The 19,190-nt window shown below is 39.0% G+C and overlaps 1 protein-coding gene across 1 annotated transcript in view; it reads right to left on the bottom strand.

Moving 5' to 3' along the window:
• LOC140166153 (methylosome protein WDR77-like) overlaps nt 1-19,063 on the bottom strand; it is a 40,357-nt gene extending 21,294 nt beyond the window's left edge. Inside the window, exons 1-5 of the mRNA XM_072189544.1 lie at nt 18,911-19,063; nt 12,790-12,975; nt 12,277-12,424; nt 11,255-11,375; nt 1,232-1,358 (exon numbers count right to left, since the gene is read on the bottom strand). Of these exons, the coding sequence (XP_072045645.1) occupies nt 1,232-1,358; nt 11,255-11,375; nt 12,277-12,424; nt 12,790-12,975; nt 18,911-18,995 (667 nt within the window). The 5' untranslated portion in view covers nt 18,996-19,063. The remainder of the gene's footprint in view (nt 1-1,231; nt 1,359-11,254; nt 11,376-12,276; nt 12,425-12,789; nt 12,976-18,910) is intronic.
• Between the last annotated feature and the right edge of the window lie 127 nt (nt 19,064-19,190).

The following is a 19,190-nucleotide window of genomic DNA, read 5'->3' as shown; positions in this document are numbered from 1 at the left end:
ATTCTGATTTTGAAATCTACCAGTTTATTGATTGCGAAAGCCCGAGTAAAAAATCTGACTATGTACTTTGACTTCTAAGCAGAACTTTACCCCGGGACTTTGGTCTCTAAAACACACTGTCAATCATACTTGTTTATCAATCCAATTAACCGCAAGTACTAAGCATGGTAGTATACGACGCGCTAAAATGTACGTCCATGCATTACTGAGAGTTTAACTTTCGCGCCACCACAAAAGGTGCCGCAACTTCCATAGATTGTTGTGTACGATGTAGTTAATGCTATTGGCACGTGTACGGAGGATTTAAACAATAGCGTGATCTGGGTGACCCATCACAAGCCAGATCCATTTAAAGATGCATTACATCATGGCCAATTTTAGTTTAACTCTCTATAGAGTCCCGTGTTAAAAATGTTAACCGCAAGTCAAAGTAATTAGTCCACTTGGGAAGCTAACAAACAGAGGGAGTATGGTGACTGAAAATATCACATGTAAAAATCTATCAATTGCACACAAATTAATACAAATTGATGCTTTATGCTTAAATGTACATGTAATAGCTAGAGTATGCAAAATGGGCAAGTGGACTACGGAGAAGTTTACATACAGAGCTATCAGTTTAATACCATGTTAAACAATGATACTCGAAAGATTGCTAAATTAATTTTCCTTGAAGAAGACACTTGAAAGTTTTAATTTTGGTAAAATTTACATGTCAATCTTTCGAGCAGCATTGTTTAACATTGTATTAATCTTATAGGTCTGTATTTGATGCATTGTTTGGTTATATTCCGTATACCTTCCTCGAATCAGTAAAGTAAAATCAAAATTTGAGATTTTCTCATAAACTTTTTTGCAAGAATCTGTTATGCTAGTTGGATTCCTTGTATCTTTCCCTTTCTAAAAATGTATACTTTTATATACTTCTCATCATTACATTTAGAGATACAATAAAAAACAATATCTAAATTACTGACTTGAGGAATGTACATTGGATGCTCTGTTGGGGTCAGTCGCAAAATTTTGTAGTTTGATTTTGATTTTGTGTGATAAACAATGCATCACCCATCTATCACTGTCTGGGACACTGTTAGTGCCACCAGTGCACCCTGAATTGATGAAATTGGCTAAAAGCATTGAAAGTAGGTTCATTTTGCCTACTTTACAGAGTTGCACCCCCCAGATCCACCACCAACCACTTTTCATACTACATAACACTTGATGAGGTTACCTATAGCAACAACGTGAGATTCTCCTGGTTTCCAGTTGACACAGGTGGGTAGCGCTGCATCACTTGCTCTGTCTAATCGATGGGCTGGTTTGGGTTTCCTCATATCCCATAATAATATACTACCATCCTGTTAACAAAAAAAGCAATAGAGACGTGATCATGCCATATAATAATGTGCTATTTAGAGAATAAGCGATAGGAATTTTTATTTTGCCTATCCTCTACCGTGTGATGAGCGACAGGCAGGTCCAATATTTTGAGTAGTGGATGCGGCATCCACTACGATAAAAATATTGGACCTGCCTGTCAAATCTATCATAAATGAGGATAAACAAAATAAAAATTCCTATCGCTTATTCTCATTCTTAATCAGTTAAATATTATTTTAATAACTGTAAACAATTTTTAAAAGCAAAAACTAAGTTACCGTCATAAAAACTCCCTCATTATAAAATGAAGCGAAACTTGTTTACAACTTCACGTATTCTGTTGCTTGGCGTACTACTAGCGGCGTCGCGTATTCCGCACTAGTCTCTCGCATTACAGCGCCAATACATACGCGCACCTCTACAAGCGTGTAAGGCATTATCAAGGCGCATGATGGCGTGGGGTGCGTCTACGGCCTGATAAGCGGCACCGAAATCTTGCGATTGTCCAATCAAAAATGTGTCTACGAACTAGACCACTCCCACTGACTAAGAATTAACAGTAAATGATATGCATACCGTGTTTGACAGAGGCTTGATATACAGTAAGCCAAAGAATTAAGGTACCAGTTATGTTCACCCCTGTATATCCTAAACAAACCAAATATGTCAAAATTAAAACATGCAGCCAATACATGTACCCTTTAGCTTAGATTTAAGACCTTAATTGTTGAAATTAGTTAAGAATTAAACGGTGATCTCTAAAGGAAGAAACAAAATAAAAAGTTGCCCTTTGGTGTTCTAATAAATTAAAGCACAATGCGAGTTTTAATGTGCTAATCAATGGAAGCACAGCGCTAGTTCTCTTGTTTAGACCGACATACACGAGGCAATTTTCCAAGCAATTGCCTGTTGCACACACCTTGCAAAAAGATTGCTCCGTGTATTTTGGATTTGCAAGGAATTAATCCCCCAAGCATCAGGCAAATTAATCCCACGAGCAACAGGCAAAAAAGTAGAGACATGCTCTACTTTCAAGGTTGTTGCATGCAATCTAACCTCCTTCAGCCAATCAGCTGAGTGAACACCAGCTGGTCGCTGCATTCATTTGGGAAATGTAGGGACCAACTTGAATGCATTATCCGCATCCAAAAAAAGTGGAGCAGGTGTAGACGAAGTTAGAAAACCCCAATTCTGGGCATTTGAGCAGTTGGGCAGGTTCCTGTCCACCCAAGTAGCAAGTAGCCAAGATATTGATGATACAGCCAGCCAAGAGTATGGGTCATCTATCATTAACACCAAACGAAAAACTGATACCCCAGTGAACAAGACCAAGAGCAAGAAACAACCTAGAGAGGAGATTGAAGATGATATGATGTTATTAACAGTGCAGGCGTTAAAATCAGTCATTGAAACCCAGGAAAAACCAAGCACAGTACCAATGCCTGTTGACAACGATGCTCATCTTTTTGGGAAAATGGTTGAATTTGAGTATGCCCAAATAAAGGGGCAACACGAATGCTTTCAAGTAAAACTGAAAGTTCAGCAAGTGCTGTATGAAGCAAGATTTGCTCCACCCTCCCATGCTTATTCTACTCCACATGCCCCAACCGGCTTTGGCATGCATCCACCTCCTCCCCCTACCCTGCAGCACATTCAGCCTCACCATCCTTCTCCTGCTCCTGCTAACTATAACTCCACAGGCCTAGGTCATCTGTTAACCCTCACCCTTTTTTCCGTACATTTCCGTAAATCCTACTAGTCACAGAAAGACAATGTAAAAACCTGTTTGGATTAAAACTGAGCAAATATAAAGTCACCTGAACCACTCATCTTAACACCTAAATACATTTTTTTCTGAACTTTGAGAGCCCATGATGGATATACGTCAGTGTAAATGGTACCATTGATTTGCTACTTTTAACTGCGAAAACATACAGTAAAAGGTTAGAAAAGGTTGCCAGCAAACATTTAAATGGCGGGTTATAATAAGGGTATATAAAGTAGGCCAATAGTATTAGCTCATATATCATTAAAAGGTTAAAATTTCTCATAACAATAACAAGCTGATTTTTTCAGGATAGGTCCAGGAATATGTATAGAATCAAATTCCAAAAGTCCCGGAATCCCCCTTGTGCTTCCTTCAAAATCCAAGATGGCGTCCACAATGGCCGCCATTTTCGGTTTTTATCATAATTTTGCCCCCAGACATGTTAAAATCACAAACAAAGCATCTAAATATAAGTTTTGAGGTACAAGGAATGTTTTAAAAACATTTGCAAGAGGTTTCAATGATCCTAAGTAGCCAAAATCCAAGATGGCATCCAAAATGGCCGCCATTTTCAGTTTTTATCATAACTTTGCACCCAGACATGTTAAAATCACAAACAAAGCATCTAAATATATATTTTGAGGTACTAGGAATGTTTTAAAAACATTTACAAGAGGTTTCAATGATCCTAAGTAGCCAAATTCCAATATGGCGGCCAAAATGGCTGCCATTTTAGTAAGTTAAATTAGTTTTCAACCAGACTTGTTAAATACATATACAAAATATCTCACATAGGTTTGAGGTACAATGGATATATTCAAAATGTACTCGAAGGATTTCAATACCTAGATATAAAGCCAAAATACAAGATGGCGTCCAAAATGACCGCCTAAGAAGTGTTTAAGATGTGTTAATTGGCATTGCAGAAAGTTCAAAACTCATGATTTGTAAGCAGACTTATAATGCACATCATCCAAATTCACTACCATTATTACCATCATTATTTTACAATATTGATTCAGTGCTTTTACCATGTGTACAATACAATAGTTACCATTATTTTCTATTTGCCTCCAAACTAGCTGAGCTCATGCCAAGATGACTTAAGCCTATGTTCACATCGGTATCCATGTGATGTAATGCAATCAAATGGTATACCTTAAACTTAATCAACTTGCACTGTGTCTCCTGCATTAATGTTCTGCAATGTTGGTTCGGTCTCCTCCTCATTGTCCCCAACTAGTACAGGTGCTGTGTTGCTGCAAGACTGACCACAGCATTTGCTGCACATCAATGTACAGAAGAGTCTCAAGTTTCTTGCAGCTGCATGTCATGTTGTTGCATCTTGTTTGCATCCACATGATACCATGTTGAGCAATGTGTCTGGTACAACAGCGAGTTCTGTTTCTACTTGAACAAGAATTCCATCTTGTGATCTCCATTCCCAGTCAGTTGGACTTAGGTTGTTCCTCATCCATTCTTGAACCGTGAGGAAAGTGCGGAATGAGTGCTGTTTTGCAGCAGCACAAGTTGGGGGTAAACTCGCGAGCTCAAATGAAGAGCTAAGGTTACTGCGACCAATTGCCCGTTTGTATACAGTGTGGCGGTATTCATTCAATGAACCATTGCTAGCCCCATACATCTTCAGGATGAAGCTCTCCCTGCTCTCTGTACCTCATCATGCATGCTGCTGGCATTTGTAAAGGTATCTAACAAGTCATATTCATGTTTCTTGTTAGGGTTTGCGCTTTCCTCGACAATAAATGGCTGAGACTGTGTCACAGCCTGTAATAGCGTGAAGAGACATCAAAGCAGGTAGAAGCAGAATTGGGAAGCTGTGGGTGCAATACATCAGACAGGTGGCCCTTTAATATATTCGGCATTTCATTAGAGCTGAAAGAACAGGGAATTGGAAGCTCCACCTCTACTGCATAAGAGAGATGATGCCTCACTTCTACGCTGCAGGGCAGCTCCACTATCAGGGGCGTAGCCAGCTTTCTTGGTCAGGGGGGGCAAAATAAAATTTTGGGGGCACAGACGAAAAACATTGCAGTTGCATCATACAATACATAGAGACTATATGTCTTTGAGCTTCCCGAAAAGGGCCTTATTGAAATGATGTGCGCGCGTAGCGCGAAAAAAATGGTATTTTACACTTTTTTCGCCCATTATCGGGTAAAAAAGGGCTTTATTGTTACAATCTGCGCGCGTAGCGTGGAAAAATGTTGTATTTTACACTATTTTGGCCCTGAATTTTTGCTAGAAAAGGGGCTCCTTGCCCTTTTCTTTTCCTTTGCCCTCCTGATTTTCTCTTTCATTTTTTTGTCAGAGGGCACTTTTTCTTTCATTTTTTTTGTCAGGGGGCACTCTGCCCCCTGCCCCCCGCTGGCTACGCTACTGCCACTATGCCAAATCTGCAAGGTTGTATTTACAACAGATGGAGTCTTTGGGGGAAAACATGCCCCCAGATGAGTACCAACTGTTCACAGACAAGGGATATTTCACTATCCGACGTCTGGATTTTTTTCTGGGGTGGAAACTTCTCTGACCAAACCATTGAGCAGTTTTTGTTGTGGACTTTGAAGACATCAGGGGGAATGACACATGGTCGCTGCATCACAGACAGTACATTAACCAAGTGAGTCCACGCACTTTCTCGATGTGCCCCAGATTATGATGCTTTAGAGCAGTTCACGGGTGTTCATCACGGGAACATAGGGGATCGTAAAGTTTTTGTTGGTTGGTTGAAGGCACATCCCCCTTTGTTGGGTATGGACTGGATCGTCTGGTACGTGTCAACTGGGACTGTAGCAGATTCATCCGCTAACTGTGATAGAGCGGTGGAAGTTGGCACGAAGTCAGCAATAGAAAAAAGCAGTGCGAAGTTTACAAACATTGCCTTACGCCGAAATGACAAGGTTACTATGATTGGAGCAAAGGACAAGATGGTGCGAGTTAGGGGACAACAAGTAGAAGTGAATCCGACTCTATTATTTAATAGAATCACATGTGTACTGAACAATAGCTCTGAGATAGCGTTGTTCTTTACGTACGAACTAGGTCCTCAGCCACCTTCTCTCTTTGAAGATGACTTTATGCGTAAATCGCCAAACAGTTCCCTGGGCCTTCTGTTGAAATCGTTCACTGAGCATTCCAAGCTGCCAGAGAATTGTCTCTTTGTAGTAGATGGTGGTTACCTACTTCGACATGCCATTTGGCCACATCCCTCCACCTATGCAGGCATATGTCAGAATTACACATCACACATGCTAAAGCATTATGGAGCACACCGATTGTTGTATTTGATGGATATGGCACTTTTCTCACGGTTCAAGAATGGATGGGGAACAACCTAAGTCCAACTGACTGGGGATGGAGATTACAAGATGGAATTCTTGTTCCAGTAGAAACAGAACTCGCTGTTGCACCAGACACATTGCTCAACATGATATCATGTGGATGCAAACAAGATGGCTGCAACAACATGACATGCAGCTGCAAGAAACTTGAGACTCTTCTGTACATTGATGTGCAGCAAATGCTGTGGTCAGTCTTGCAGCAACACAGCACCTGTACTAGTTGGAGACAATGAGGAGACTGAACCAGCATTGAAGAACATTAATGCCGAAACACAGTGCAAGTTGATCAAGTTTAAGGTGTACCATTTGATTACATTACATCACGGGGATACCGATGTGAACATAGGCTTAAGCCATCTTGGTATGAGCTCAGCTCTTTTGGAGGCAAATAGAAAATAATGGTAACTATTGTATTGTACACATGATAAAAAGCACTGAATCAATATTGTAAAATAATGATGGTAATAAAGGTAGTGAATTTGGATGATGTGCATTACAAGGCTGCTTACAAATCATGAGTTTTGAACTTTCTCCAATGCCAATTAACACATCTTAAACACATGTCTGGTTGAAAACTAATTTTACTTACTAAAAGGCGGCCATTTGTCCACCATATTGGAATTTGGCTACTTAGGATCATTGAAACCTTTTGCAAATGTTTTTAAAACATTCCTTGTACCTCAAAATATATATTTAGATGCTTTGTTTGTGATTTTAACATGTCTGGGGGCAAAGTTATGATAAAAACTGAAAATGGCGGCCATTTTGGATGCCATCTTGGATTTTGGCTACTTAGGATTATTGAAACCTCTTGGAAATGTTTTTAAAACATTCCTTGTACCTCAAAACATATATTTAGATGCTTTGTTTGTGATTTTAACATGTCTGGGGGCAAAGTTATGATAAAAACTGAAAATGGCGGCCATTTTGGACGCCATCTTGGATTTTGAAGGAAGCACAAGCGGGATTTTCGGGGACTTTTGGAATTTGATTCTACACATGTTTCTGGACCTATCCTGAAAAAATCAGCTTGTTATGAGAAATTTTGGGGTTATAGCTAATACTATTGGCCTAAAGGGCATAAAACATTTTCATGACATTATAAAACATTTGTGATAACCAACTGCAAATATTCTAGACTATAGACTGCAAATATTATTAGACTATGTTAATGCTCTTCTATCTGGTTGCTGGTCTACCGATATTGCTCGTCTCCAGCGCTTACAGAACAGAGCTGCTCGCATTGCATTCCAAGTCCCTTGCCGCTACTCGTCATCCAAGCTTCTTGACTCCCTCCACTGGCTACCCATCGAAAAACGCATTAAGTTCAAAATCCTTGTATACATCTACAAGTCACTGAATGATCTGTCACCAATCTACCTGTCTGATTGTTTGACGATCTATATCCCAACCAGAGAGGGTTTACGCTTTCGGCGTTAGACATAACTCGTCTAGTTGTCCCCAGGAGCAACAGATTAATTGGTGATAGGTCTTTCAGTGTACAGGGACCCAAACTGTGAAACATCATCCCTTTAAACATCAGAGTTTCCCCCACTGTAGATAGTTTCAAGAGTAACCTAAAAACTCACTTGTACTGATTGTTGCTGTTTTAAAGCCTTTTTTCAAGTATTATATGTTTTTGTATATATTTTGTGTCTTTGTAAAGTACTTTGATCAGGTTGGAAAAGCGCTATATTAAGTGCTGTTATTATTATTAACATAATAATATTTAGGTGCTGACAAAATATTTGGCAAAGCATGTTTGTCAAAAATATTTTAAAATATCATTTTGACAACCTGTTCAAAATATTGTTGTTGTATGTTTTCATATACAAAACGTTTTAAAACGTTTCTATGACCTTAAAAAACAAGGCGGTTCTCGAACCACGAGTCTCGCCTGCTTTTGCGACCGCCTGCTTTTTCAATTACTTTTGGTAGCGGTAAATGAATTTGGCGGTTATCGGCTGGGCACAATTATCTGGCTGATGAATTTGGCTCTAAATGTTGACTGGACCCACCAAGTTTCATGCCTATGCGACAGTTTTTACTAAGTTGACCGCAGATGACCCCTGGTGACCCTGAAATGACATTCAAAAAATTTGGCTTCAAATGTTGACTGTACCCACCAAGTTTCATGCCCATCGACAGTTTTACTAATTTGACCTCAGATGACCCCTGGTGACCCCGAAATGAACTTCCAAAAATTTGGCTTCAAATGTTGACTGCACCCACCAAGTGTCATGCCCATCCGACAGTTTTTACTAATTTGACCTCAGATGACCTCGAAATGACCTTCCAAAAATTTGGCTTTAAATGTTGACGGTACCCACCAAGTTTCATGCCCATCCGACAGTTGTTACTAATTTGACCTCAGATGGACCCTGGTGACCTCGAAATGACCTTCCAAAATTTGGCTTAAAATGTTGACTGTACCCACCAAGTTTCATGCCCATACGACTGTTTTACTAATTCGACCTCAAATGACCCCTGGTGATCTCGAAATGACCTTCCAAAAATTTGGCTTTAAATGTTGACTGGACCCACCAAGTTTCATGCCCAGCCGACAGTTTTTACTAATTTGACCTCAGATGACCCCTGGTGACCTCGAAATGACCTTCCAAAAATTTGGCTACAAATGTTGACTGTACCCACCAAGTTTCATGCCCATCCAACACTTTTTACTAATTTGACCTCAGATGACCCCTGGTGACCTCGAAATGACCTTCCAAAAATTTGGCTTTAAATGTTGACTGTACCCACCAAGTTTCATGCCCATACGACAGTTTGTACTAATTTGACCTCAGATGACCCCGGGGGACCTTGAAATGACCTTCCAAAAATTTGGCTTTAAATGTTGACTGGACCCACCAAGTTTCATGCCCATACGACAGTTTTTACTAATTTGACCTCAGATGACCTCTAGTGACCTTGAAATGACCTTCCAAAAATTTGGCTTTAAATGTTGACTGGACCCACCAAGTTTCATGGCCATACAACAGTTTTTACTAATTTGACCTCAGATGACCCCTAGATGACCTCAGTGACCTTGACCCACTAACCAATACGAACCGGTTCTGTCTCGGGTCAAGATGCACCCACCCACCAAGTTTGAGGAACGTGCGACTCATAGTCTCCGAGAAAATAGGCGGAAAGCAAACTTTAACCAAAACTTTAACCAAATTTGTCACATACACACACACATACACCCCTACACACATACGCACATACACACATACATACGGAAAAGTGATTATATAGTCTCCTGCCTTATCAGGCGAGACAATAATCCAACATTTAATAATATTAGTAGAATGGTTTTACCAAAATATATATATATATATACGAGGGGGTATCCAAAAGTTTTTGACATCACCCAGAAGTGAAAGAGCTATACCAATGAAATTTTGTCAGTGTAATCACTGGTCCTTATGTACATTATGGTCCAAAAATGGTCTCATAAGTATGTTTACTTTTTTTACAGGTGGCACTAGATGGGCAGTAGGCGCATAACCTGCAAGATGGTGACAATTGAGGCACGCAGCGTGATTAAGTTCATGCATTTGAAGGGTTAGGCCTACAATGCTCAGAAAATCTATGATGAAATGAAAGCAATCTACGGTGATGATTGCCCATCATATGGCACTATTGCTTTTTGAAAAAGGAATTTCCAAACTGGCCACATGTCCCTCACAGATGAGCCAAGAAGTGGGCGTCCATCACTTACGGATGATGCGGTCACAGTGAAGAAACTCAAGAAAGTGGAGGATCTTATCATGAAAAGGTTATGCGCCTACTTCCCATCTAGCGCCACCTGTGAAGAAAGTAAACATACTTATGAGACCATTTTTGGACCATAATGTACATAAGGACCAGTGATTACACTGACAAAATTTCATCGGTATAGCTCTTTCATTTCTGGGTGATGTCAAAAACTTTTGGATACCCCCTCGTATATAGACTGGTTCTATTTTGGAAATACAGTGTATGTGCATTGTGCAACTTTGACTTTTGACCCATACACAATATAAAACAAATCGACCTTTGACCATTTGTGCCCCATAACTTTTCAACGATAGGTATCACACGCACAAACATTACATTTCTGGGATCCATGGGACCAGACGAGTAATTTGACATGTTTGAAAGTGTTATTGGAATAAAATGGATTTTTGCACCCTATGAGGTCATTTGGGGGGTCTTTTGAGGGTCGCGGTCTCAAAATATTGCTTGGCAGACAACAGATTCGAGTTTAGCATACCCAAATTAACAAAAATAAGCTGGTTACCAACTTTGACGCACACTTGCCGCTATGAACAAGATTTTCCCAAAATAGAACCAGGCTATAAACTTGTTTAAAACGTTTTCAAAACATTTTGTGTTAGGTGGGATGCTATATAAACATGTTAACCTTATTACCTAGTTAAACGCTTGGAGGGAGAAATAAACATCATTGTTCAACAAATAATCTTATGTGTATTTGAAGCTTCCGTTATTTTTGTGTGCAGCTTAGGAATTTTCGTGCATGTAATTTTTCATGCTTTGCTGATTTTGAACTACATTGCTTGTTTTTAATTTTGCAATTTTGAGTTTTCTTACATAGACCTAAGCATTAAAGAAGCTATTCGTGTGTTTTTATTTTCGCAGTAGCTGTGTTGCCTGCAAAAAGCGCGAAAATTAATGTACTGCGAACATTTCCACTTTTACAGTATATGGAAGTTCAACTGGAATAGCCCAATGTAAAACTCACCTGTGAGCATGATAGAAACACTTCAAGCTCATTAGGACTACACACAACACATTCAACTTTGCGTGTGTGACCGTGTAGTGTGGACACTGAACGTTGGGTTGGAAGGTCCCATATTTTTATTCTGTACAAAAAGAGAAGAAATACAAACTTTGATAAGTTATTTGATTGATGAGGCACTCACCCTAAACACCAATCAATCATTACAGAACTATATTTGAGCACAAAACAGCCTCCCGTAAGTGGAGTAGGGTTGACCAACTCTGGCCTCGCTAAAACCTGGTAGATATATGTACATTTTAAATTATACAGTATTTACTCACATGGCACTAATACCTGCATCCCAACACCAAGTGGGCCCACTCTGGCCACAGCAGTTCCTAGTTTGGCTTTACCCTGGGTGGTACAGGTATATTGAATACTGCAGCCAGAGTAAGGCCAAGTAGCATTTGGATGTACTGTATTCATTCCAATAAGCGCCCAGGGCGCTTTACAAAGTCATTTTGGGTGGGCCCTTATTTTTTACCTGGTTACCTTATTTTTTCGTAAGGGCCGTTTATCAGAGACAAATTTACCTACATTATAATAGGGTCCCGAGATGTTCTAGTAGCTTTTCTGATGCAGTAAATGTATTGCAAGTTTACACAGGACTTCAAATCCTCAAGCTATTTCACTGTGTCAACGTCTATCAGTCACTTCAACATTAACGGTACCCTTTAGCAAATTGAAAATACCCTGGGTGGGCGCTTATTGGAACGAATACGGTAGGTATTAAATCCACTTGAGTAAATACTGTACAATGTGTCAAACGTTTTATGTCTTTTGAGGAAAAATGTGTATCTTCAATACGAAGGATCAAAATTTTCAAATGATATTATTATAAGATTGTACATTATGGCTTTAACCTGGTTATTTTTCAGATGTCTCTAAATTTAAGTTGAATTGGCGGGATATTTACTCATAATGTCGACATAACATCAACAAAACTCATGTCGACAACAGCACTCATTGCACTATTTACTTACAACTTATCTGATGAACCACTGACGAGTCTGGTTTTGTTGGAGTTGATACTGACAGCGTGTACATGTGGTCGTCGTGCGTGCTCGTATAAATAAAATAAATTACGGAATGCACTGCGACTATTTACAAGATGCCAAACTTCAATAGCACCTGGAAACATGAAATTATGAGCAATCAATAGATTAGTAAAAACATAAAAAGTTCTGATCATGAAAGTTGTTCAAATAAAAGCAGGTCACAAAGGCATAATATCTGTTCAGAACTATATGCAAATAAACCATGGGAACCTGTTAAGATATGGCTTGAACAAGTGGTTGAGGCAATTAGGGGGTATGTAGTCCAATTTATAAGAATAAGTTCCAAAGATCGCCATGCATCTAATCAGCCACTGTCCACACCAGCTGAAAGTACAAGTTTCTGTACGCCCTCTCAGTGTCAACCCATCATAGTCAAGGCAGTGATTTGTGTAAAATCATACCAGCACTCAAAGAGCACCCTCTATAAATTTCCCTTACCAGAATCTGAAGCTACAGCAATCCTTGATTCATCAATCCATTCTATATCTGTCACTCCCGCTTCTGTCTGTACTCCAGCACTGCACTTCTCTATTTCTGGCGCATTGGATGGGTCCTCATAGAACCACAAAGAGCCGGCCCAGTAACGGCCCGACAGACCAGATGCTCCAATAATCAAAGATCCATCTGTAAAGAGATAACAAGAAATTGTTCATTATTATTGGATGTCTTCAATTAATTTTTGAAATATCACACAAGACATGTAGTCATGTTTTATATTCTTGTGCAAATGTAAAGCAACATTTAAAGTTCAATTAGGATTTGAACAAGCTATTCTAGTATTCTGGAAGAGCGCCACCAATGGCTGAAATGAATACATGCAAACATGGGTTTTCAAGAGATGGCGCTATTCAGCATCGAAGTGGTTACGTAATTCTCTTGGTTACCGGATCACGCTACTTTGGTATGCCTTCGAGTGCCATATACTTTATGTGGTGATCATTTCGATCGTGGTTCATTACTCTAGTAGCGTGATCCCGTTGACATAGTAACATTACGTAACTTCGATACTGAATTACTAAACCCGGAAGTAAAGAAGCCCATCGAAGTTCATACTTGGCGAAAACGCATCATAAAGTGCTTTTTAGTTCAGTAGTTTGTAACCTTTTATAGACATTTAGAGGCTCTTAAGGGGTACTACACCCCTGGCCAATTTTGTGCCTATTTTTGCATTTTTCTCAAAAGTTATAGCGCATTGGTGACAAGTAAGATATGTATATTATTGAGGCAAGGACTACAACTACTTCACTGGAAATTTTATTTCAGCACAGACAACAGTTGTGGAGTTACACTCAAAAATGAGGTATTTGATCAATAAATCAATAACTACTTGCCTTGAGTTGCTGAATTTTCAGTGCAGTAGTTGTAGTCCTTGCCCCTATAATATACATATCTTACTTGTCACCTATGCAATATAATTTTTGAGAAAAATACAAAAATAGGCACAAAATTGGCCAGGGGTGTAGTACCCCCTTAACAGTTTTAAGGTGTGATAGAGAGAAGTCCTAAAAGTAATACATTAGTATTAGTACAGCAAGTACTGGAATTGTTTTCCTACGACTATCCCCTTCCCCAGTGGCGTAACCAATGTGGGGGGGGGGGGCAAGCTGCCCCAGACACAAAAAACTTGAAAAGAGCAAAAATAAGGGGAAAAGGGGTAGGAGAGAAAAAGAAAGAAGAAAAGTCCCAAAGTCCAACAGGTACAAAATCTTGAAACCGTACGCATTCAAATATTGAATAAACACCCAATATTGTGCATTTATTCTCGGTTTTTAACATTTAGGTCCGTATGCACAAAAGAGTTAGACCGGGTCTAAAGTTAGACCTGGTCTAAGTGGAATTTAGTTTCATCAGAAATGATCCTTTACTCTTATTTCCTTCCTAGAGTAGCTAGCAAATTTTAAAGATTTAAATGCAAAGTTCAAAAATGATACAAAATAACTCCAGAAAATGTAAAGGAAAGTGTCCTTTCTCCTGGTACTAAATTCCACTTAGACCAGGTCTAACTTTAGACCCGGTCTAACTCTTTTGTGCATACGGACCTTAGGACCTACTCCCGATATGCAGGACCCATTACATTTTGTCAGCATCGATCCATGCATGTTTTAGTGATTGCGAATCTCAAGACTTGTATAGTGTCAGTATGCACCAAATGGCTTCAATTGGACTTTAATTTTGCAAAATTTCCCCTCTCAGGGGGGAACACCCCCCTCCCTCAGACACCACCATGTGTAGTATAAACAAGTGACCATTTTCGCTTAACTGCTTTCGACATTTGCCAATTAGGCCCTATGTTTAACACAATTTATAGGCCTACAATAATAGGGAAAACGTGACAACGAAATGGTTCACGGACCGTCATTTCACAAATTTTCAGCTTTTTCAACTGTTCAAACTTAACAAAATGGTCCACCAAATCACTTCACTTAGGTCTTCATTTTGCAAAATTTTCCCAGTTCTGAGGGGGAACACCCCCCCCCTGTGTAGTTGATAAACAAATGGCCACTTTCACTTCTGCTTTTGACATTTGCCAATTTATGTTTAACCCTTTCATGCACGAATGAAGTTTTTTTTTATATTGTGTTATTTTACATCTTTGAAGGTACCCAGTGTCAATTTTTTGGGGGGGAGGGGTCCATTTATAGGGGCTGTGCAATAATTATGAGCCCTGGGGAGGGTAAAATTGGGGGGACAAGAAATTTTTTGGCAAGTCGAAAAAAGGGGGAAGCAATTTTGGCACACATTCTTGGGGCACCTTTTAAATAAAACGCTCTAAAAAGGCAATAGGAAAACCGTACGGAAACACAAATTTTCCTGCTCGCTGGCTGCGCTTGCAACATGTAGACCATTTACAATGTAAAGTTTGCAAATTGGGATCCAAAATATTTGGCATGTGCAAGGGGGGGCAAAGATTTTTAAGCGGGCGAGAGGGGGGAGCAAGAGATTTTGGCAGGCCAAGAGGGAGGGGGGAAAGCAATTCTTGGCGAGCCGTTTGGAAATTTTACCCTTCCCCCGGGGCTCATAATTATTGCACAGCCCCTTAATTAATTATGCACATGTCCTCATATGAGGACACTGCGCAACTAGGATGTCAATATTTACAAATATTTACAGGCTACATGTACATCTACATAGGAAATCACAACGCACTGCAAGGTCTATTGTTCTATTGTGTCCGATTTGAGCGCTGACATATTGGAAAATGTTGCCAATCAATATTCATGAGAGTGTACATTCAACATCCAATTTTCGAAATTGGGTGACTTGTGCTTGGTAGGTGTGAAGTACATCTGACTGGCAGTGTTTACTCTCTCTGGAAATTGGGTGCGCCAAATGAAACATTTTCTTCCCAAATTGGCCCAATTTTGTCTCAGTAATTCCCCAAATTGATTAATTGTAATACAGTATTGCAAATTTGTTTGCGCCAAAAATAATTTTCACTGGGCCAAAATTGAGACATACGGCCTCTGAGTAAACACTGCTGACTGGGCGTTTTAATTACGTAACGCATAATGGCATTGATATCATCGAATGGCTGCCTAGTACTAGTGCTGTTAGTGTTAGGCCTATGTGGGAGGGGCTGCGTTTAGTTTCTATAATAATTATTATTAGGCCTACATTTATTTATCATTCCTTTCTTTTCCTTTCTCTGTACTTATTCTTTCCTTTTTGTCCCCTCTCATTCCTATCATTTTCCTTATCTTTCTATTTATTTACTTCTATTTATTTTTTTCTCTTCATTTCTTCCTCTTTCTCTCTTCCTCCAGCCCCCCTCTCATTTTCCATCCCCGCCTCCACCTCTTCCTCCCTCATCCCCTCCCAAGACCTCTCACAGAAGAGCTGCCCCCACTGTATATATATGCCAATCTCCTTCTTAAAATAAAATTAAATGTCAATTTGTGAAACAACTTTTATATAGGCCTACACCAGTACTTTTAATATTATATGTTACATGAATGTAGCTAAAAACGTAGCTAGTATTACCATTATACAGTACTAAAGACATGTAGACATGGCATTTAAATGAAGCACCTAAAGTCAGTGGGTGATAACGAACTGTACGCCCACTGCTAATGTGTGCCTTTTGTGCTTATACGGCTACTCAATTACACCCTTGGGATGTATGGGAACAAAGGGTACCTCTCGCTCGTGTAGGCGCTTTCACATGACTTTCGTTTGATCACTTATTGACAGTAGCCTGCCTATTATAGCGTTAATACGCTGTCAGGTCAGTTACCAATTTAATGGCGGAAGCCCTTTGTCCCGAACAAAAGGTACCTCTCGATGAATAGCGTTTCAGAAACTCAATTAGGCACAGGAACAATATGCATTACGTAATCTATTTTTTCTCCTTTCTATCTAACCTTCTTGGTAAATCACCAGAGTAAAGTCATTGTCTTTTTTGTTGTTGCAAATTGGGGTAAAATGTTAAAAACTTGGGCTAAAAATGATGTATAGATATTACCGGTATTGGACTTTACAAAATAAGGAATTCAGGCAAAAACAGAAACAAGTGACATGTCTGCAACCATGTATATATGTACATATCATGACATGATCATTGATCTCATGATCTGATGAACATCACCAATCATGCATGCATGGAATGGTCGATCCATCAACATTTAAATAGGTATGCCAGGCAAAACTTAATTAACACATATTGCTTGTCAGCCAATTTCGCCTAGAACACAATACATATTTACATAGAAATTTTAAAAGAACAGGTAGGTTAGGCCTGCTAAGAATACACGATTTTGGAGGCCAAAAAACGCACCCCGATTTTCCAAAAAACGCAAAAATCCACGATTTTTTTTGTTGCAATTAGGCTTAGTTGCGATTTTTTTTCCCGCGGATTTGGAGAGTCCCTGGACCAGTGTTTACTCAGAGGCCGTATGTCTCAATTTTGGCCCAGTGAAAATTATTTTCGGGCGCAAACAAATTTGCAATACTGTATTACAATTAATCAATTTGGGGAATTACTGAGACAAAATTGGGCCAATTTGGGAAGAAAATGTTTCATTTGGCGCACCCAATTTCCAGAGAGAGTAAACACTGCCCTGGACCTAACATCAAGTGCTACCATCATTTAAAAAATTTGAAAAAAATTAAAAATTAACAAATTAACAAATCAACAAAATTAAAAATTGCGTTTAAAAAAAATATTTTGCGGATTTAGAGAGTCCCTTGACCTAGAGTGAAGTACTGCAATCATTTGTGGTTGATTTTTAAAAATTTGGAAAAATGTGGGGTCAAAGGTGTAAAGGTTGCAATGCATATGTAAATTAATTAATTTTTAGCCTCATCACTCGAATGCAAATGGATAAATATCATGGAAAAAGTTGTCATGAGGATTTGGAAATTCGGCCATTTTGCCGATGACCCGCACATGAATATTAAAATGTAGTGCTGCACATGCGCAGAGGCGATGAAAAACAATAAAACAAAATGGCAATTCGCACACCGATTCTGCCACGGCAATTAACGCGACATTTAAGATCGATTTTCTTCACTTAAAAATCAGTATAAAACCAACATCCAAAATAATAAAATAAATTTATTTTGTACTGAATTCTGAAATTTTGTAGAATTTTGTTGCCTGACTCAATGTCATCATGAACGGTGAATCCGCCGATGTCGGTGGATCCATCGATCGTTGAATTCACCGTTATGCCTGTACTGGTCTATTAGACTATTACAGTTACTGGAACTAAATTAGACTCGCTTGCCAGTCCTATATACGCCGTACCAATGTATATTAAGGACTAGTCTTGCCAGCAAGACTTCAGTCTTTATCATAAACATAATGACATCTACGGACCTGATGCTGAGTTATAGTTACTAGAACTATATTAAGGACTGGCTTACGCCATTTTGGATGTCAATGGGAAATACACACTTAACGATTGGCGCCGGTTAGAAACTTGAAAAAAAATCTTTAAAATTTTATCAATGTATATAAAAGTGGTACCAACCTTATTGTGCTTGCTAATTTAAGACTCGGTTGAAACAAAATTAAGGATCGAATGCATTTTAGTGTCCAAAAGGCAAAACTATCGTCAAAGTTCTGCCGAAATCGGCACCCTTGCGAAGGGTTCAGAATTCGAATCGGGAACGAAAATATCCGATCTTTGCGATCAAAAACGCAAAATTGCAACTTTAAACATACTATTGGCAAAAGACATTATTACCAAACAATATAGAAATAGAAATTAGAATAGAAAATTTGACATCATTTTCTCAAAATACTGAAGAAATTTGCTCACTAGACATCGAAAAAGTACGCAATCCAATTCCCGGTTCAGAAGGTTCACTAAACTAAATTGATGAAATTCAAGTCAATCTTTGTTTGACAAGATGTAACTTTGCTACGGAAAGTGCTATGACAAAAAGGTTTTCAGTTTTGGCTTTATTTCCTCAAGGGCTTTACTTTGATATATAAAATGGTGCAGTTTGATGGCAAATTTGAATTCACCTGGCATACCTAATTTTACCATGTCCAGACCACATGGACGGTCGAAAATTGTCAACACAAAAATAATTATTACAAATTACAACTAACCTCTATTGTGAACTAAAACGTCCAAATTACTCTCCATGGATGTTGGTAAACTTGAAGAGGTCCCGTTGGTAATGTTAGCACTCATCGCACAGCAACATTCTCATGATAATATAACCTCAATATGGTACTGTTTACTGAGGACTGCTTGTAGTACTCTCTTTCTTTATTTTCCACATGTGTTGGTAGAAAGGTCAAAGTTTAATATGGGTTGATGTTTGAAAACTAGAAACTATATTTCTCAAAAGATCACAGAAAAGGATAAAAATATTATAAAAAGTAA

Source organism: Amphiura filiformis, chromosome 12, assembly GCF_039555335.1.
Source record: "Amphiura filiformis chromosome 12, Afil_fr2py, whole genome shotgun sequence".
Lineage (NCBI taxonomy): Eukaryota > Metazoa > Echinodermata > Ophiuroidea > Amphilepidida > Amphiuridae > Amphiura > Amphiura filiformis.
Note: the sequence above shows the minus strand (reverse complement) of the source record. Positions and strands in the feature narration are given on the sequence as shown.